The sequence below is a fragment of the Eufriesea mexicana genome, unplaced genomic scaffold (genome assembly GCF_001483705.2).
Source record: "Eufriesea mexicana isolate 0111107269 unplaced genomic scaffold, ASM148370v2 scaffold794, whole genome shotgun sequence".
Lineage (NCBI taxonomy): Eukaryota > Metazoa > Arthropoda > Insecta > Hymenoptera > Apidae > Eufriesea > Eufriesea mexicana.
In genome coordinates this window covers 635,469-652,899 of record NW_016908953.1, presented here as the reverse complement: position 1 = coordinate 652,899, position 17,431 = coordinate 635,469, and the positions used below count along the sequence as shown (strand labels likewise).

The 17,431-nt window shown below is 41.3% G+C and overlaps 1 protein-coding gene across 7 annotated transcripts in view; it reads left to right on the top strand.

Moving 5' to 3' along the window:
* LOC108546822 (rap guanine nucleotide exchange factor 2) overlaps positions 1-17,431 on the top strand; it is a 265,110-nt gene that overhangs the window by 172,353 nt on the left and 75,326 nt on the right. For 3 of the 7 annotated variants that reach the window (XM_017899087.1, XM_017899084.1, XM_017899081.1), the window contains exons 1-2: positions 2,607-2,917; positions 16,918-16,993. In XM_017899087.1, coding sequence (XP_017754576.1) covers positions 2,607-2,917; positions 16,918-16,993 — 387 coding nt within the window. Of the gene's footprint in view, positions 1-2,537; positions 2,918-16,917; positions 16,994-17,431 lie in introns of those variants that run through there. The other 4 variants (XM_017899083.1, XM_017899082.1, XM_017899090.1 and 1 more) reach the window with 2 other exon arrangements.

The following is a 17,431-nucleotide window of genomic DNA, read 5'->3' as shown; positions in this document are numbered from 1 at the left end:
GATTGCAGCTCGTCCTGGTCCCCTAATTTTTATTTAACGTGTGAAATAAACACTTCCCGGAATGTTTTCGACGCATAGTTTAAAGATATATCGATTTCTCTTGAGAGATTGATTTTTATACGTACGTTAAAACGTCTCTTATTTTCAACGTGGATGATTCAAACTCTCCACTGTCTCAGTCGCGCGGCCATTTTATCCTCGTCTGGAAAATCCTCGAGGACGAATCCTCCGTGAGAAAGGGATACGGGAAATAAAATAAAATCTCCGATCGAATCCACGTTTACTCCACTTCTACGGAGACACCTAGTACAGAGACTTCTTGGAGGACGCGGCGCTCCGGTCCGCGAGTTACACGCTCGAGGAGCCATATCCTCGCGTGAAAATCGAGCGTCGGGGTTGGAGATATCCCCGACGACGATTCGATCGTGACATTATCGTAGAAGCATCGAGTCGTTTATCGACCCCCTCGAAATCGTAAGTCGGATCAAAGGACTTATCGTCGTCGGCGATACGACGCCTCTATTCGTGCCCGACACTCGATTCCTTTATGGCTGTCTCGAATTTTATCGGCCAGCCTTTCTCCCCTGCCGCTGCTGAACGTTATCGGAACCGTCGTGCAAACGGTCGAAATTGATAAGACGCGGAGTAGAGACGTCGGTACGACATCGCGACGCCGTTGCTCTAGCTTAACGAGGCACGCGGCGCACGGTGAAAACAGATTAGTCACGTAATAAAATCGTGTCAGCCCGATTCCAGGGATTTACCGTACGTGCAACGAGACTCGGCTTTGTGTCTGCGTCCTCGAGAACCGCCACGCCGAGTCTTCCTCCTGTTTACAATTACTTCCGTTACGCCACGGACTACACGGAAGCGGAGGCGGCTGCGCCTTGGTTCTAATTACGTCGGGGCTGAGAATTCTTCAGCATCCTGCGATTGCCCGCGGACAACCTGCATCTCGTTAGTTTTTACTTCGGCTTTTAGGGAAGATACGCGATCAGAGTTTTCGGTCTTTATTTCTTTTACGAGTCGGGGGAGGGAAGGTTGAGATTAAAGAAATTTTGCGTAGGGTGGTATTCTAGAGGGTCCTCCCCCATGATTGTTACAGCCGTACTGGTCGCAGGTATCCTCGATGTAGCGGTGGTGCTAGAAGGGACGAAAGGGAAAGGAAGGGATACGTTTCGTTCTGGTCCTGTTAGGGGACTCATCGGTAAGGCTTTCTAGCAGGCCTTGCCTTAGACCGGGATACTATTGAAAGGTCGAGAGTTATATATATAGAAAGCAGAGGTTTTCCGAGAATTTGCGAGAAAGTTGTTCTTGAAATTGGAATCCATCTAGTGGCGAGGGTGAGAAAATGATGGTCGTTACAGTATTGAAGGTGGAGGATCGAGTTTCCGTCAACGATATAGACTTTGGATAGGTGTCAGATATTATACGAGATCCAACGTGTTATATTAATGCAAAAGACCTGACAGTAACCGATAGAGAATTAAAGCAGGACCAATAATATACCGATATTTTAAAAGGTATCGAAAGTATTTCTTATAATTTTTATTGACAGAATTTCTGTCACGATATATGTATTTTTAGTTGTCAGTCGCAGTGAATTGCATTTGCGAATGAGCATATTAACATATTGCGTACCACTCACGAGTTTTCTCGTTTCTCACGCGCCACCTGTCATGGACCTTAACACTAGGTTTACGAACGCTATCTGTATACATATTTCCAAATTGACAGGTGAAAGAAACCACGTGTCTTTTTTTTAACGATTTGTTTAATTTAAAAACAATTACAATATCGACAGTCTTAATATAAGTTAACTGAATCTGTTACCATCGTATAATTGAAGCAACCCATCCGTCAAATTGACAGGTTCCGTAAATCTAGTGTTAAATGTCAACACGCTGTCTTGTCAAAACGTGCGTCTCTGTCATACGTCTTAGAGATCTCTGTGCGGTACGCAATGCATTAAAATCGATACTTTAACCTATCGCGTATCCAGCAAACGGGACTAGCTGTTAAACGATATATACGTCTAGACTAATCCAAAAAGATGCGAATTTATTACTATGCCAGTTTGATTCTACGCTAGCCGAGCCTCATTCGCGCGAACATGCTCACTGTCCCCGAGGAACAGCGGATCCTTGGAAACTCGTGGACAAGGCATTAATCGGGAGAAACTTGGCCGAGACCTCTGCAACGTGGATCGATGAGAGCCTGGTTCACGGACGTGTCCCTCAGGGTGATCCGATACTTGCCTAACTCGAAAATTCGAATTGCTTTCAACAGACGGGCGTCCAATCTTGGAAACGTCGGTGGAAAAAAGGCGACGGGCAAGGAGCGGTTCCGATAACGGGCTGCGATTGGCCATCGCGGTGCACGCGCCACGGGACAGACAGGGTGCCCGATTTGAATAAAAGGACGAGGAGAGGAAAAGGGAAGAAAACGGTGGGTACATCGCCAACGGGGAAGTCCTGAAGGATGTAGTCGAGAGCGTCCGGGACGAATGAGAAAATAAAAAGAGGATGGAGGCGAAAGAGGAGTGGTCCGAGTCGCGGAGGATCACCGAGGGCTGAGAAAGAGAGCGGAAGAGAGAAAGTGAGAGGATGCACAAGCACACGAGCCAACTACGTGGTCCCAGCGGCCCCGGAAGCGGACACCATGTTGCTAATAGAGGTCCTGTCAGAAGATGGAACAGCTTCCACGGCGGTGGAAGCGTCGGCGGAGGCGCGAGTAATTTCAACGACACCGTCGGAAATGGCAATCTGCCCTCTGGTATGATCACCAAGGCTCCCCAGGAGCCATTCAGGGCCGTGCCGAAGGCCGTGCAGGCCCTCAGGAGCGAATCCGTCGATAGGAGCCATCGAGCACAGCCGCCACCGCCTCCGGCCTTCCCTCGAAGACGATTCTCCGTGTGGTGAGTTTGCAAATTTACATCGCCGCAATCTCGCCTGCCTCGCGTATACCATCTTCCCTAAATTTCGTTATTACGTATATTTTCTTCTGGCCCGGAATGAGAAATTCGGTTGAACGCGACGATTGATTAAGCTGCATCTCTGGAACTCCATTTTTCTTTTTTTTTTTTAACATACGTTTATTAAAGCTTTAGTATACTATAGTATAGTATAATATAATAAAGCCTAGACTTAAAGTATATACAGTACAATTAACAAGAAAATCTCTAAGAAAGCTGTCTAGGGACTTCAGTTCGGGAAGTCCTTTGGAATGAACTCCTGATTATTGACCGTTAATTTTTCACAAGTGATTCTTAATTATTAACACGTTAAAATGTCACACCGGTTTCACGTGCCTTTCCGTTCACGCCATTGTTAGCCGTCACGTGGGCCCTTCTGGGGCGTAAGGGTCAGCGAGGCCTGAACGGAAAGTGTAGCACCGGTCGCTAGGGACCGGCGTGGCGTTTAACGTGTTAAACGTATAAATGGGAAAGATTGAATAATTTAATCTTATAGACTAAAGTTTCTGAGCCAGAGTACGCGTAGATTGCACTTTGAATTTCAGGGCTGGATGCACTTATTGCTGAATGGGGAGCTAGTAAATTGTAATAACTTAGGCTATGATTTGGAAAATGAATATGGAAAAAGGGCCAGAGAGACAAATTATATTAATCTGTCTATGGGAAGAGATACAGGGGAATCTCTGGGACTCCTGTTACACGGTGAAAGCACACGGTGTAAAAAACGAACGAAAGTGTCGATTGCCATCAAAGTATAAAACACGCGAGCTGTGCAAAAAGTAGTTTATTACATGAGTAATTATACAGGGGTACACAAATAGCGTGCGAAAGGAGTCCCCGGTGTACACAAAGAAACGTGGAATTTTTTTACATACCGGGTGTCTGGTGTATTTGGACCAAGCGAGGTTTCGGGACAGTAAGAGGTACATAGAAACTAATTAACCGCATAAATAATCGTACATCGGTAAACTAGTACCGCGTAAAAGGAGCGCCAGGTGCGTACGAAGAAACGCGAGATCCTTTTACATACCCGGTGTGCCGTATATTTGGACCAAGCCGTTTGGTTTAAGAAAAATGAGATATCTTTTTCCATCTTCCGACAGTTCCATTGTACCACGGACCAACCGGCGTGGGATACTCGGTATAAATCGATTGTCTGCAAAATTCCGGCCTCGACTTCCGCGTTCGCCAATAGCGATACTTAATCACTGTCGAATTATCGCCTTAAATGCAAAACGCGAAAACACGAAAAGGCGCATCGAACGAGTCGCGGCGGCAGCATTTTTCCACGTTATAGAAGGAAATTCAATCAAATCCGTGCAACGTGTTTACAGAAATTAATCACGCTCGGTAATTAATTCTGCAAACCAGCACCCGTAAATTAACACGGATGCAACATAAATCACCTGGCCGTGCATTATCCGAACAGTAAATCCTGCTCTTGTACACCCCCTCCGGCCCGCCATGGATTATCTATTATCAGCCAATTTTTATCCTACAAACTTCCGACCAACGGTGCCTCGTCATAAATCAATCTTTTATTCTCCAGCCTACCTGTACGCGCCGCGCGTACCCGAGTCTTGGAGCGTGTAGCACCTGCTATTACGTCGTTTCCTTCGATTTTGGCTCGTTGTCCGTTTTGTCAGGCTGATGTTGGCGCAATTTCGATCTCGCGGAGCCGGGACGAGCGACGTGCGGACGTAAATCGGCGTTTTCTTCGCGCGTTAACGGAGAATTGGTGCACGCTGACGACGCATCTTTTATCGATGCAACATCGTAACAAAAATTTATCCGTGGTATAAATCAGCGTAACGTGCTCGGCTGTACGGACGTGGCGTTGCAATCTGAATATATTTCAATTAATCTCCATGAAACCGCGACAGCCGGCCCTGTATATCTCCTCCGCGAGCCTCTTTCTTCTCTCTTTCGTCTGCTTTTCTCTCTTTTTCTCTCTTTTTCCCTCTTTTTCCCTCTTTTCCTTCCTTTTTCCATCCTTTTTCCTCCCCCCTTTCCCCCCTTTTTCCTCTTTCCCGGCCGGTACGCGAATATACGACACGCGAAATTACACGGTGTCGCATGCGCTGGCAGCGGCAGCGATACCTTGATTGAAATTTAACGACATAACTCGGGCTTCGGCGATCGAAGTCATCCGGGTGAAATAAGCCGACAATTGCGAGGCTGAGCTTGACAGGGCCGGCGGGAAATAAAAGTAAATGACACGGAGGAATAAGCGCGCGTGGAGAGCTACAAAGTTACAGGTTTGTAAGACAGGCTGCAAAAAGGAGAGACGGGACAGGCGAAAAAGAGGTTTGATAAATATCGAGTTTATTGCTCGAGGATGACGCGATGGCGGACGAGGGTTCCTGGTGGATTTTTGAGCAGAGGTATAGGAAGAAAGGGCGTTCGGAAAGTAATTACGGCGAGTTTTGAAACGATTTATCTTGTATTTTATGGGATAAGTTGATTGGAGTTTATGAAATATTTCTATTTTATTCACTGCAAAAAGCAAAGTCAAATTTAACGCTAAATTTTGTATGATCGAATGTCTATCGTTTTAATTTTTAATCAGAAATTTCGTATTTTTTCTTTTCATATTTTTTTACTCGTTAGAGAAATGTTTTTACCTAATTTCCACAATAAATATGCAATAAATGTGTAAAATAATATAAATACAATAAATATAATAATTATTTAGTAGTGGATATCATACATTACGTATTATTTTCTGTACACGTTTATTTGATTTCGAAATTTCACCATTCGAATCACGAAAAAGCAATATATACTATACGATATTTTCTTCGTACCAAACCAGTTTTGTAAAACTATTTTTCTTGAAATATTCCATTGCCTCCAATTTAAGAAAGTACCCTGTAAAATACTTCATCATTCATATTAAATCGTTTGATGGATCAGATACCTGCTCTCGAATCAGCAAGAAGAATAATTTCTTCCATCTTCTGCTTCCATAAAATCCCATAGACCTCTGCCTCCATGTAATTGCAATTTTCTGCCAAGGCAATTAAGGAATCTTGAAACCTTTCAGAGGCGAATTTTGTTTACCGAAATATTGCTCGAATGCATGAAAAGCAACGGGATATTTCGTCTCACGAGGTCGTGGGAATACCTTCTGACACAGAAGACCAGGAAGACACTTTTGTCGTTTCGGTTGTTTCGTTACCGACCGAGAACAGTTAGACTGACAACGGGTAGCGTAAAAAGAGACATAAAGGGAGCTAATAGAGATAACGGATCCTTCTGAAGTACACTTCATTAGGTCGTCTAATCTCGAAGCCGAGTACTGTTAAACGAAGTACAATAACGTCACGAAGTGACGAAGAAAATGGCAAACATCGACGAAGATCGAAGCAACCTGATGACCCATTTTGTGGATAAACAGGTATTATAACAGGTATATTTAGACAAATATTTCGACAAACATGAACAGATATATTTTGAAAAATCGTTGGATAAAAATTTTAATGGATTTTCATGGAAGACGCAAGACCAGGTGTCAAAATGGTACCTAACGTTATTGGATGTAGTGCGTGTCAAAAATAACACTCGGACCGAGTTTGCCATAAAATAGGGTGCGTTTCAATGGTCATATCGTCGTATAAGTATGATTGCTAAATACCACATTCCATCCATAGGTCTTTTTGTAAGAGCTTTTACGGAATTTCCTTTAAGGATCGTAAAACATCGTTAAATCTAATTTCGCTGTAAAACAAATAAAATCCCTAGAAAATTCTACACGAAAGTCTAGCATTACTTAATGTAGATTTTAATTCAGGCTTTTAATTGCCACGTACGAGTTCATTTATCCCCTGTCTTATTACAACGATTAGAAGAACTCGAGTTAAACTAGTATGATAAAGAGGATCCATGAACTTGGGAGAAGAAAAAATTTTTTTCTTGCCATTTAAGTACGTAGGAATACCTCTTCGTGTGGGGCATTCGTAGGCCAGGGTGATTAACTCCATTTTCGTCCATTTTTTCTTAATATTAATATCAAAGAAATCAACGCTTAATTCCAGATATTCAAAACAAATTTCTATCTTCGTTCCGTAGAGTTGATCAATTTGTAGGTTATGAGAGAAGAAATCGTCCACCGGCAATTCTTCGTCCATTTCGTGTGAAACTTGATAATTTGATTAATCGTAATAGCACTCTCACGTGACAAGTTGCGGTGTTTCGTGGGTCTGCAGATTCTCTAATAAATTCGTTCTTAAATAGGTCAAACTGTCAACGCTCTGCTAATACCTCGAAAAACCCGAGTGAAAGCCTTCCCAAGTATGAAACGCGAAATCTACTTTTCCGGAGCGAGGTAGAATTAATCTTTCAAAACGGGGATCTACTTTTCCAGAAGGAAACAAAATTAATCCGGGAATTAATCGCGGAACGCAGAATCCACCTCTGGAGAACGGGACGAAAAATGGATTCCACGACGCTGCGTGATCTTCCACGCGAACGCGAGCGCCGCCATTTCTTGTCAAATCAAACCTGCGCCATCTAGGGACTGAAAGACAAAGCAAAGTCGAAGACCCAGCCATCGGAAGGCATAAAAAGGTGGACGTAAAACGCAGGGAGAAACCGCAAAAAAGAAAGCCATCGACGACACGTCGTATGGGCGAGGTCCGTCCATAAACGAAACGACCATAATCACCGGGATATCAGGGACGGGGTGACGTTGTAGGGTTAGCTCGCGGCGGGGTTGCGAGATGGAGAAGCCTGGCCGCGTGATCCATGTCGAATTCAATTTTCCGCGCTGCACACGTGACGCACACGCGTTACCAAGTCTCGTGCGTGTGTTATACTCCGAGTGTACACACGTGCAAGTGTACGCACGCGTAAGTGTGTGTATGCGTTACGCACGGCGCGTTGAAGGAAGATGAATGCAGGCGGGAGGTCAAGAACCTTGGCCAACCTTCCTTCTGGCCGTGGATTCTCCACTGGTCCTCGTTGAATCGCGTTTGATACACGGCTGTCGATATTCCCTTCATTCGCGTTACCGTTGCGCCAGATTTATGTTCCAGAGGGAACTCACGTCGGCGTCGATTTCTCGGCTGGGTTTACGCGTGGTCTCGTCCGAGAGGAGGATCGGTTAAGGTGTTTGCGGATGCTGGAGACGCGGATGCCGCGGACAGGGATGGGCGAGTGGTAAAGCGATTGTTAAATGGAGTGCAATGTATCGACGATGAATGTGTGTCTAGCCAGCATTATTTGGCCGAGGATGCAGCGCTGCTCCTAGTGGCTAGGAAATTGGTGGTCGGTGATTGGAAGGAGGATTAAAGGAAATATTTGTAAATTATGTTATTAAACAGTAGAGCTGATCTCGCTGCTCCTAGTGGCTAGGAAATTGGTGGTCGGTGATTGGAAGGAGGATTAAAGGAAATATTTATAAATTATGTTATTGAACAGTAGAGCTGATCGATGTCGAAACAAAATCGTCGATATGTTGCATTTAATATTCAAGATTGGGTATTTTCTAACTGTAAATTGGCAGCAGCAGCGCTGCTCTTAGTGGCTAAGGAAATAGTGGTCGATGAGGTGTCAGGTGATTGGAAAGAGGATTAGAGGAAGTATTTCTCAATTATTTTATTAGACGGTGGATCTGATAGATGTGGAAACAAAATCGTCGATATGTTGCATTTAATATTCAAGATTGGGTATTTTCTAGCTGTAAATTGGCAGCAGCAGCGCTGCTCTTAGTGGCTAAGGAAATAGTGGTCGATGAGGTGTCAGGTGATTGGAAAGAGGATTAGAGGAAGTATTTCTCAATTATTTTATTGGACGGTGGATCTGCTAGATGTGGAAACAAAATCGTCGATATGTTGCATTTAATATTCAAGGTTGGGTATTTTCTAGCTGTAAATTGATAGCAGCAGCGCTGCTCTTAGCTAAGAAAATAGTGGTCGATGACGTGTCAGGTGATTGGAAAGGGGATTAGAGGAAATATTTGTAAATTATTTTATTGGATCTGAATTTGATGAATGTGATTCATGTGGAAATGAGATCATCGATATATTATATTTAATACTCGAGATTTGCTACTTTCTAGCTGTAAATTGGTAGCAGCAGCTGGTTGAAGGAAGAAAGTTGAAGTAATACTACTACTACTACTAGTTCGATATGCGAAATATTTTAAAAATTCGCAATTTTTGTTGCAGCGATAGTGTTTAGATTATGGAGACGAATAAATATTCGATAGATCTGAAGGATTATCGGTGCGAACAACGAGCGGATTGATCGATTATCGGTGCGAATGACGAGCGGATGGGGCTGATGTTTAGGTTAGATTATGCGAGGAAGACGAACGAGTTCTCGGAATGTACGTGAGAATTTTGGTATTCTAGAAGTATGCAGTGTGTGTCAGAGAATATAGGATGACTGAACTATGAACTACGACGGTGACAGTCGTGAAGAAGAAGGGTAAGGCAATGATGCAGAAGAGCAGTCGAAGAGTTGCACACTAGTATAGTCATACAGTCGAACAGAAAGACAGTAGGGTAAAAAGAGTCACTGCAATTATTATTCCAAATATTACTTTACTTTCAATTTCAATTTAGCTCGTAATAAAAATATTTTAAATCAAACATCTTCTTATGCCAATCCACATCCTCTGTATTTTTATAGCTAGGAGGTTAGGGGTACGTATGGACGATTTCATTCGCGTAGATTAAATCTCTAAAAAGTATCTTTCGTAAAGGTGCTTTCTGATTTTAATTAATTTTAATTTAGGAAAAAAGTCGGGGATCTAACGAGGTATCATTGTAGGGAACATTACGCCAAGTTTCCACTGTCTCTCGTTAAAATCTGGGAATAATCGACGATTAATTCTCCAACAATTGCCCGATTATGGTAACCAACGAAATTAAAGGAATCCAATTTTCCACTGCAATATTCAACGCTAATTTTTATATTTCCCTCGCACTTAATACCACAAACGTTAATCCTCTGTTCCCTTTGTGTGCCGCAATTCCTACATTCTTAGCGTAACATCCTCGGAATACCGAGTTCATCCTGGCGAAGTTTAATTACCGTTCTAATGTCCTTAGTTCTGAAATGACTATTCATAACGGTCGATGATTTATGTAATTAGATTAGACGTTTCAGATAGCTAGATTATGCTAGGAGGATTTGTTGCGTAATAGATAAGTAGGATTCCCGATACGATTTATCTAACAGATTAATTCCTATCGCGTTTACGTTTATTCCACTGAGGATCGCCTTTGTCTAATTAAACCGAGTAAACTCGCTATAAAAATATTTAACCATCTCTCTCTCTCTCTCGTATTTCTAGAGCTCGCAGTTACTCTGCGTTTCGTACCTGCAAGTAAACGAAAATTATTACCAGTGGCTCGAGTACACGCCAACGGTATTGCAGAGTTAAGTACAATTAAGCTGCTGCGCAAATACTTGACAACGTTAATATCGATAATAGGATCGTGCGGGTACGATACGTTATTCTTCTTTAATTTCGTTTCATAACGAAGCCAGCGAATATCTCGCGATTATCCAAACCAGCCAGCAATTCCTTTCCTGTTTCCTGGATAAACCTCAACTCGGAATGAAATTTCCTATGCTTTCGTATGCAGTATCAAACAAGAATTTCTCATTGTTCAGTTGAACTTAATTAATAAATAGAAATAAATAGCAAGACTTGGATTTCGAGAACGAATATTTATATAAATGTTAGATAAAAATTGGGGGTTTAGGCGAACTGCATGCCGCACCCTCTTGACACTCTCTTGCGAGTCGGTCACTCGCTGTAGAGAAACACTCAAAGATGGATGTACCTTCCTCGAGTAATAAAAGTAATAAGAGAATTGAAAAGAGAATTATATATATCCTAGTTACTTCACAATTGTAAACCCATAATCCCAATACTTATTTTTATTTGCTTCTTTATTTATTCTATCAAAGGGTGAATTTTCCTTTCTTCGCATAACGAAAATTTACAGCAGAATATTGGGATTATGGATAAAAAGAAATAGCTATCGTTCTTTATAATTATCTTTATTCTATTATTAGGAAGGTATATCTTCTGTATTCTAACTGTACACAGGGAGAGACAAAACTGGAGCGATGAAAAAGGGTACGCAATTGCAGCTCGTCCTGGTCCCCTAATTCTTATCCACAGCGTGAAGTAAAAGCTTCACGTGTTTCCGGAACCTTTTCGACGTATAGTTCAAAGACGTATTTATTTCTCCTAAGAGATTGATTTTTGTAAATACGTTAACTCTTTGCAGCACAGGATTTCGGATAATAAAATAGACCCATGTTGCACAGAAATTTGATTGCGTTTTAATTGAAACAAAGTTGGTATATTTTTACTAATAAAGGAATCGCATAATGTAAAAACATAAAACCAGGAAAAAAAGATTGTCGCAATAAACCTTCCGCTTGCAGCAATTGATGAACCTGTACTGACATGCTGAATGCTGCCAACACAAGCGAATACATTTATAACATTTGTTGGCGGTATTGTGGTAAAGATCGTGGCTCGAAGTCTTCTACGATGCGTGGTGCAGACGGTGGACTGTTAAAAAATGTGTCGTCGAACCCTTCAGCTAGGTTTTTACAGGCCCTATGACAACCCATTGCGTCACTCAACCCTGCTTCGAGAATTGATAAGCTGGATGGTTCCTCGAAGCAAAGATAGATCTCGATGCAGGATGACGCCATCCAAATAAAGATTCCTCTCACAGTATTACCAACTGCTTTACGTAAATAAGACGAAATATAAACCTATGCGCGTGCAGCTATTGCAATATTTAGAGGTGGGACTAAAATTGTCCCACAATGCATTCCGATCTTTACGTAAATAAGACGAAATATAAACCTATGCGCGTGCAGCTATTGCAATATTTAGAGGTGGAATGCATTCCGGTGCATCAGAAAGGTGGGACACTTTTAATCCCACTGTGCCGTAAAGAGTTGAGACGTATTTTTTATTTTCAACACAGATATTAATAATGTCACAGAAACTAGTGTCAGAAAATATTTCGAAAATAAGAGAGTTTGAAAATAATAGTTCTCTTTCCCACATAATGGAGTCTTAATAAACCCACTATCATCATCTCCGTGATCACGCAATGGCGAGATCGCGTTAAACTTCGCAAAATGACACGGAGAGGAAAAAGACGTAACTATCCACAAGACACGTTCGCATTATACGACGATCGTTAAAATTTTAATGAAGTACGATTTAATGTAATTATTATGCGATTAATATAATTAAGCGGCTGGAGCCATAAGCGAATTAAGAAAAGAGAGAAGCTCGGGAGATTCCATCAGAGAAATCGTTTATTCCAGTTCTGCCTTCGTTATCTCCTCGTTAATACTTCCAAATATCCGCTGCGAGTTTCCCATAAAAATATAACAGCGTATACATCGAAACTGCTTTTGAAAGTTCGCGCCGTCGAGGATGCTTCCGGGTTCAAAGGCTGCGTTCCGCGAGGCAAGTTGGAAAACAATTTCGTTAAAAATAAAGCCGTCGATGCTTTCTTCTTGGGCTCTCTCAAAGGAGAATTCCTCGATGCTAATATCTCCGCTGGAGAAGTTCGTTTCGCCCTGTTTTCATCCGAATTAAACGCGAGAGAAGACGAGGATGATCCAACAGCGAGAGATTTCTTCTAAAGCACGACCTTTTCCGAGCATCGCGTGTTCGCTGTACATTAATTACCTTAATTGGAGGCGAGATCCTGTGATAGCTCGTGGAAATCATAATTTATGAAGGCAAATGGATTAGCATCGGTAGGGAAGGTACTTTCCGATCCAGAATTAGGCTGTTAACACGGTGACTCGCGAAGCGAACATATTTATCCACTTTGACGGAGGCTCGTGGACATGTCTGGGGATGAAAAATAGTAGAAAAATTGGAGAGCGAAGGAATATATATCGGAGCGATTGAAAGATTAATTTTGGGTCATTTTGGGATGAAAAGTTGAACGAAAAGTACATAAATCGAAGATAAATCTTGACTCTGCTACGTGATCCCTCTTTGCGTCAATGTGACAGCGAAATTGAATTCATGTAATCTATAAACCTTATATTTCTAATATTTTTCACTTTGCTCCGATTTGTTATTTGGTTCTGTTTGCAGTGATAAAACTGTAGCATAAATAGATTCGCATCTGTTTATTATTTTATTCTTTTGAAGCGGTATCTTTATGTTTGGGAAGCTTCCTAGTGCAAACGCGTATTGCAATTGCTATTTAAGGTAATGAAAAAATTATCAGAACCCAAAAAATTAATTATTTCTTTATGATAGGTAATAACAATATTTTATCACCTTCTTTATAACATTCTTCAAATGCGTTTATAATATCCACAAAATTTTAGTAAGAGATACTGTGTTTCAAAAAGATATTGTACAAACCTGTAATATGAGTGAAGTAATTAATAAGATTAATATATTAAATATATAAATAATAAAATAACTTACGTGATATTTTAACAATACCATTACACAATTTTTCTTCACCATCTAGCTTGCATCTGTTTATTATTTTATTCTTTTAAAGCGGTACCTTTATGTTTGGGAAGCTTCTTAGTGCAAATGCGTATTGCAATTGCTATTTAAGATAATGAAAAAATTATCAGAACCCAAAAAATTAATTATTTCTTTATGATAGACAATAACAATATTTTATCACCTTCTTTATAACATTCTTCAAATGCGTTTATAATATCCACAAAATTTTAGTAAGAGATACTGTGTTTCAAAAAGATATTGTACAAACCTGTAATATAAATGAAGGAAATAATAGTATTAATAATATAGTAAATAGATAAATAATAAAATAACTAACACGATATTTTAACAACACCATTACACAATTCTTCTCCACCATCTAGCTTTCTCTTGAACCCCAATTTCTATTAACAATACACCGCCTAATCGTTACCCCAGTCGATGAAATAGCCCCAAAGCAACAAAACGTATATTCCAAAAAATATTTTATATAACCCTCTTTATAACATTCTTCAAACGCCTTTGTAATATTCTCAAAACTTTAGTAAGATATACTGTGTTTCAAGAAGATATACTAACCCGTAATATAAGTGAAGGAATGAATAGTATTAATACATTAAATATATAAATAATGAAATAACTAACACGATATTTCAACAACACCATTACACAATTCTTCTCCACCATCTATCTTTCTCTTGAACTCCAACTTTTGCTAATAATACATCGCCTAATCGTAAACCCCGTCGATGAAATAGTCGAAAAGCTACAAAACGAGTAATCGAAAAAATTCCCTGATCTAAACGATCGTATCAACAATCCCGCCACATCCTCATCCCACTACCCCGTCAAAGCGATCCGCATGAAATTAATCCAGACTGTCGTTCGAAAAGGTATCCCGGCGAAGGCCTACAAATCTCTATTTACCCAACACGCATCGGCGCGAATGGGATTAGCGGAAATAGCCGGTGAAAATCGGCGGCGATATTTCGCGGACACCTTGTACCTGGAGCTGCCCCGTGTATCGCGCGTTTCCCTGCGGGAAATAATACGCATACCGGGCACAAAAGGGAAAATTATGCCGGCAGCGTGGCTGCACGAGCGCCGGCATTGTTCGACCCTCGCGATCCTCGCGTAGCCGCGGGAGATTTTTGTAGATCGACGAGGGTGGCCCGGGGGGTAGACTCGTGGCTAATTCGAGGAGTACCCGGGACCTGGAACGCGGAGGAACATCTGTCGATGGCTCGTTCCACGGCTGATCGTAAACATTTAAAAGCCAGGACATCGCAACAATGGACGTATTTACGCGAGCTTGCACCCTCGCCCGAGATATTGCGCTGGCAACGTTTCTGCTGATAAATTGCATTTCCGACGATGATTTCCGCGGCGACGCGGCACTCTCTGCCAACCCCCTGTCTCTTCATCCCTGTCTACCTCTGTCTCTGTTTGTCTTTCACTTTGTCTGTCTCTCTTTCTCTCTCCGTAATTCTGTCATCTCCGTCTATGGCTGTTTCTGTCTCTGTCTCTCGCTTTATCTCTGTCTGGTTCTGACTCTGTCTCTGTCTTTGTTTCTATCTTTATCTCTGTCTCTGTGTAATTCTGTCATCTCTGTCTGTGGCTGTTTCTGCCTCTATTTCTGTCTTTATCCTCTGTCTGACTTTATCTACCTCTGACTCTGTCTCTGTTTCTGTCTTTATCTTTGTCTGTCTCTGTATACCTCTGACTGTGTCTCTGTTTCTGTCTTTATCTCTGTCTGTGCCTCTGTCCCTACTCTATTTCTATCTGTCTCTGACTGCTACACACACACACACACACACACACACACACACACACACACACACACACACACACACACACACACACATTCACTCTCACTCTCACTCATTCTCGCGCGCGCGTGCAGCCGCTGTTATTGTTGGATCGAAGAAATTTATGGTGCGTTTGACGGTGGTGGCCCTCGACCCTTTAAACGGAGGGGCTCGTATGATAAAATCGAAATTATTCCGTATTGCGACGTCGATATCCGTGGATCATTAGGAGGGTAAAATTGTCGTGTACATTTGCGGATAAAGGAGTTATCGCGGGGACTGTTAGGTGTTAATGTTGTAAGGGGTTGTTCGGGGTAATTCCGCGTGGTGCTTCCGATGATATATCGTTCTGGGTTCAACTTGGGTCGCTTGGCTAATTTCGCTGCTAGATTCGGGATCTCGTTAAAGCTTCGCGTTGGAAAATTTCGGTTCCTATAAACAGACAGAAAGTTATATTAACATTATACGGCTATACCTTTTGGCTACAGCGAAATGACGAAACGAGTTGCGAAATTGAACGAAATAATTGACTTCTGGGAACACAAACTTTATATTTAATCATTTTCTAAATAAATTTTAAACTCCTTTATTTATTCAATTTTCAAGGAATATTAGAAAGGTATAGTGATTAATAACTGTATTCAATTTGGGAGCACACCCCTTGATATTTAATCGTCTTTTAAATAAATTTTAAGCTTTTTCATTTATTCAATTGTCAAACAATATGAGAGAGGTATAGTGATTAATAACTGTGTTAAATTTGAGAGCACAAACTTGATAGTTAATAATTTTCTAAATAATTTTTAAGCTTCTTTATTTATTCAATTCTCAAAGAATATTAGGAAGGTATAGTGATTAATAACTGTATTCAATGTGGGAGCACACCCCTTGATATTTAATCACTTTTTACATAAATTTTAAACTTCTTTATTTATACAATTGTCAAACAATATGGGAGAGGTATAGTGATTAATAACTATGTTAAATTTGGGAGTACAAACTTGATGTTTAATAATTTTTTTAAATAAATTTTAAACTCCTTTATTTATTCAATTCTCAAAGAATATTAGGAAGGTATAGTGATTATTAACAATGTTCAATTCAGAGCAAGCTTGTTGCACGCATTTTTATTCCCCGTAAAACCAGGTTACCAATCAGATTCCCATTTGTTTTTAGTCTCCGAATTTAAAATCGGAGGGTGTCCAGTAAACTCCATTAAACCCTTCGAAAAACAACGAGTGTATTGGAGTATTCAAAACGGCATAGTCTCGTGATCGTTATTTATGGGAAAACGTGAGGGGAGTAAAAGTACGCGGATCGTCAGACACGCGTCGATAAACGCCCCTCGAAAAAAGGAGAAAAAGGAAGAAATGCAATTACCGAGCCATTTTTCACCGAAAATAAAACGTTCTATCCAACAGAGGAAATTCCGTAACGATTGACCAACTTTCCCCCAAACTATCTCCTATCCTGAAAAAGTACCAACACGAAAGAACCAACAAAACGAGATAATTTAATTTTCCAAGTCGCCTATCTCGAAGAGGAAAAAGCGTGTTTAAATTTCTCCTGAACTAGTGTCACTCGAAGATGTTATTTCCTTCGAGAAGATTGTCGTGGACGGATTTTAACCTCGTCACTTCCGCTTTCTGTTGCAGCTTCGGCAAGCGGACGGGTGGCAGCGCCAGGAGACCCAACGAATGCTTCGTCCTCGAGTCCTCCGAGATGATCGTCGTAAGTAGACGTTGTTTTAAAACGTTGTTTTACGTTTCAAAGGCGTCTATGGCCAGCTTTTACGATCGCGCTTGTAATTTGCGCTCGGTGGCGAAAAATTCGCGCACGGTAACTTCCGGAACGGCCGCGAAACTTCCTTCCGAAGCGGAAGTTTGCCAGCGTTTTACCCCGACAAACGAGCCCTACCCGCAGTCGCGGTTCGTAACTTCCGTTCTAACTTCTTGCGCGTTCGACGATTAAATTTAGAGACAAGGCTCGAGCTGCTTCGTGCAATCGGGTCGGACAGGGCGAGGGTGGCTCAACCCCTGCGACCGATTACAGCAAAATTGTTCGAATATAGAGATATGGACGAATAATACTCGAGCCACGTGTCATCGAAGACTATTAATTCTTCTATAAAGAGAAAAAATTATTTTACTTAAAATAATATTTATTTTA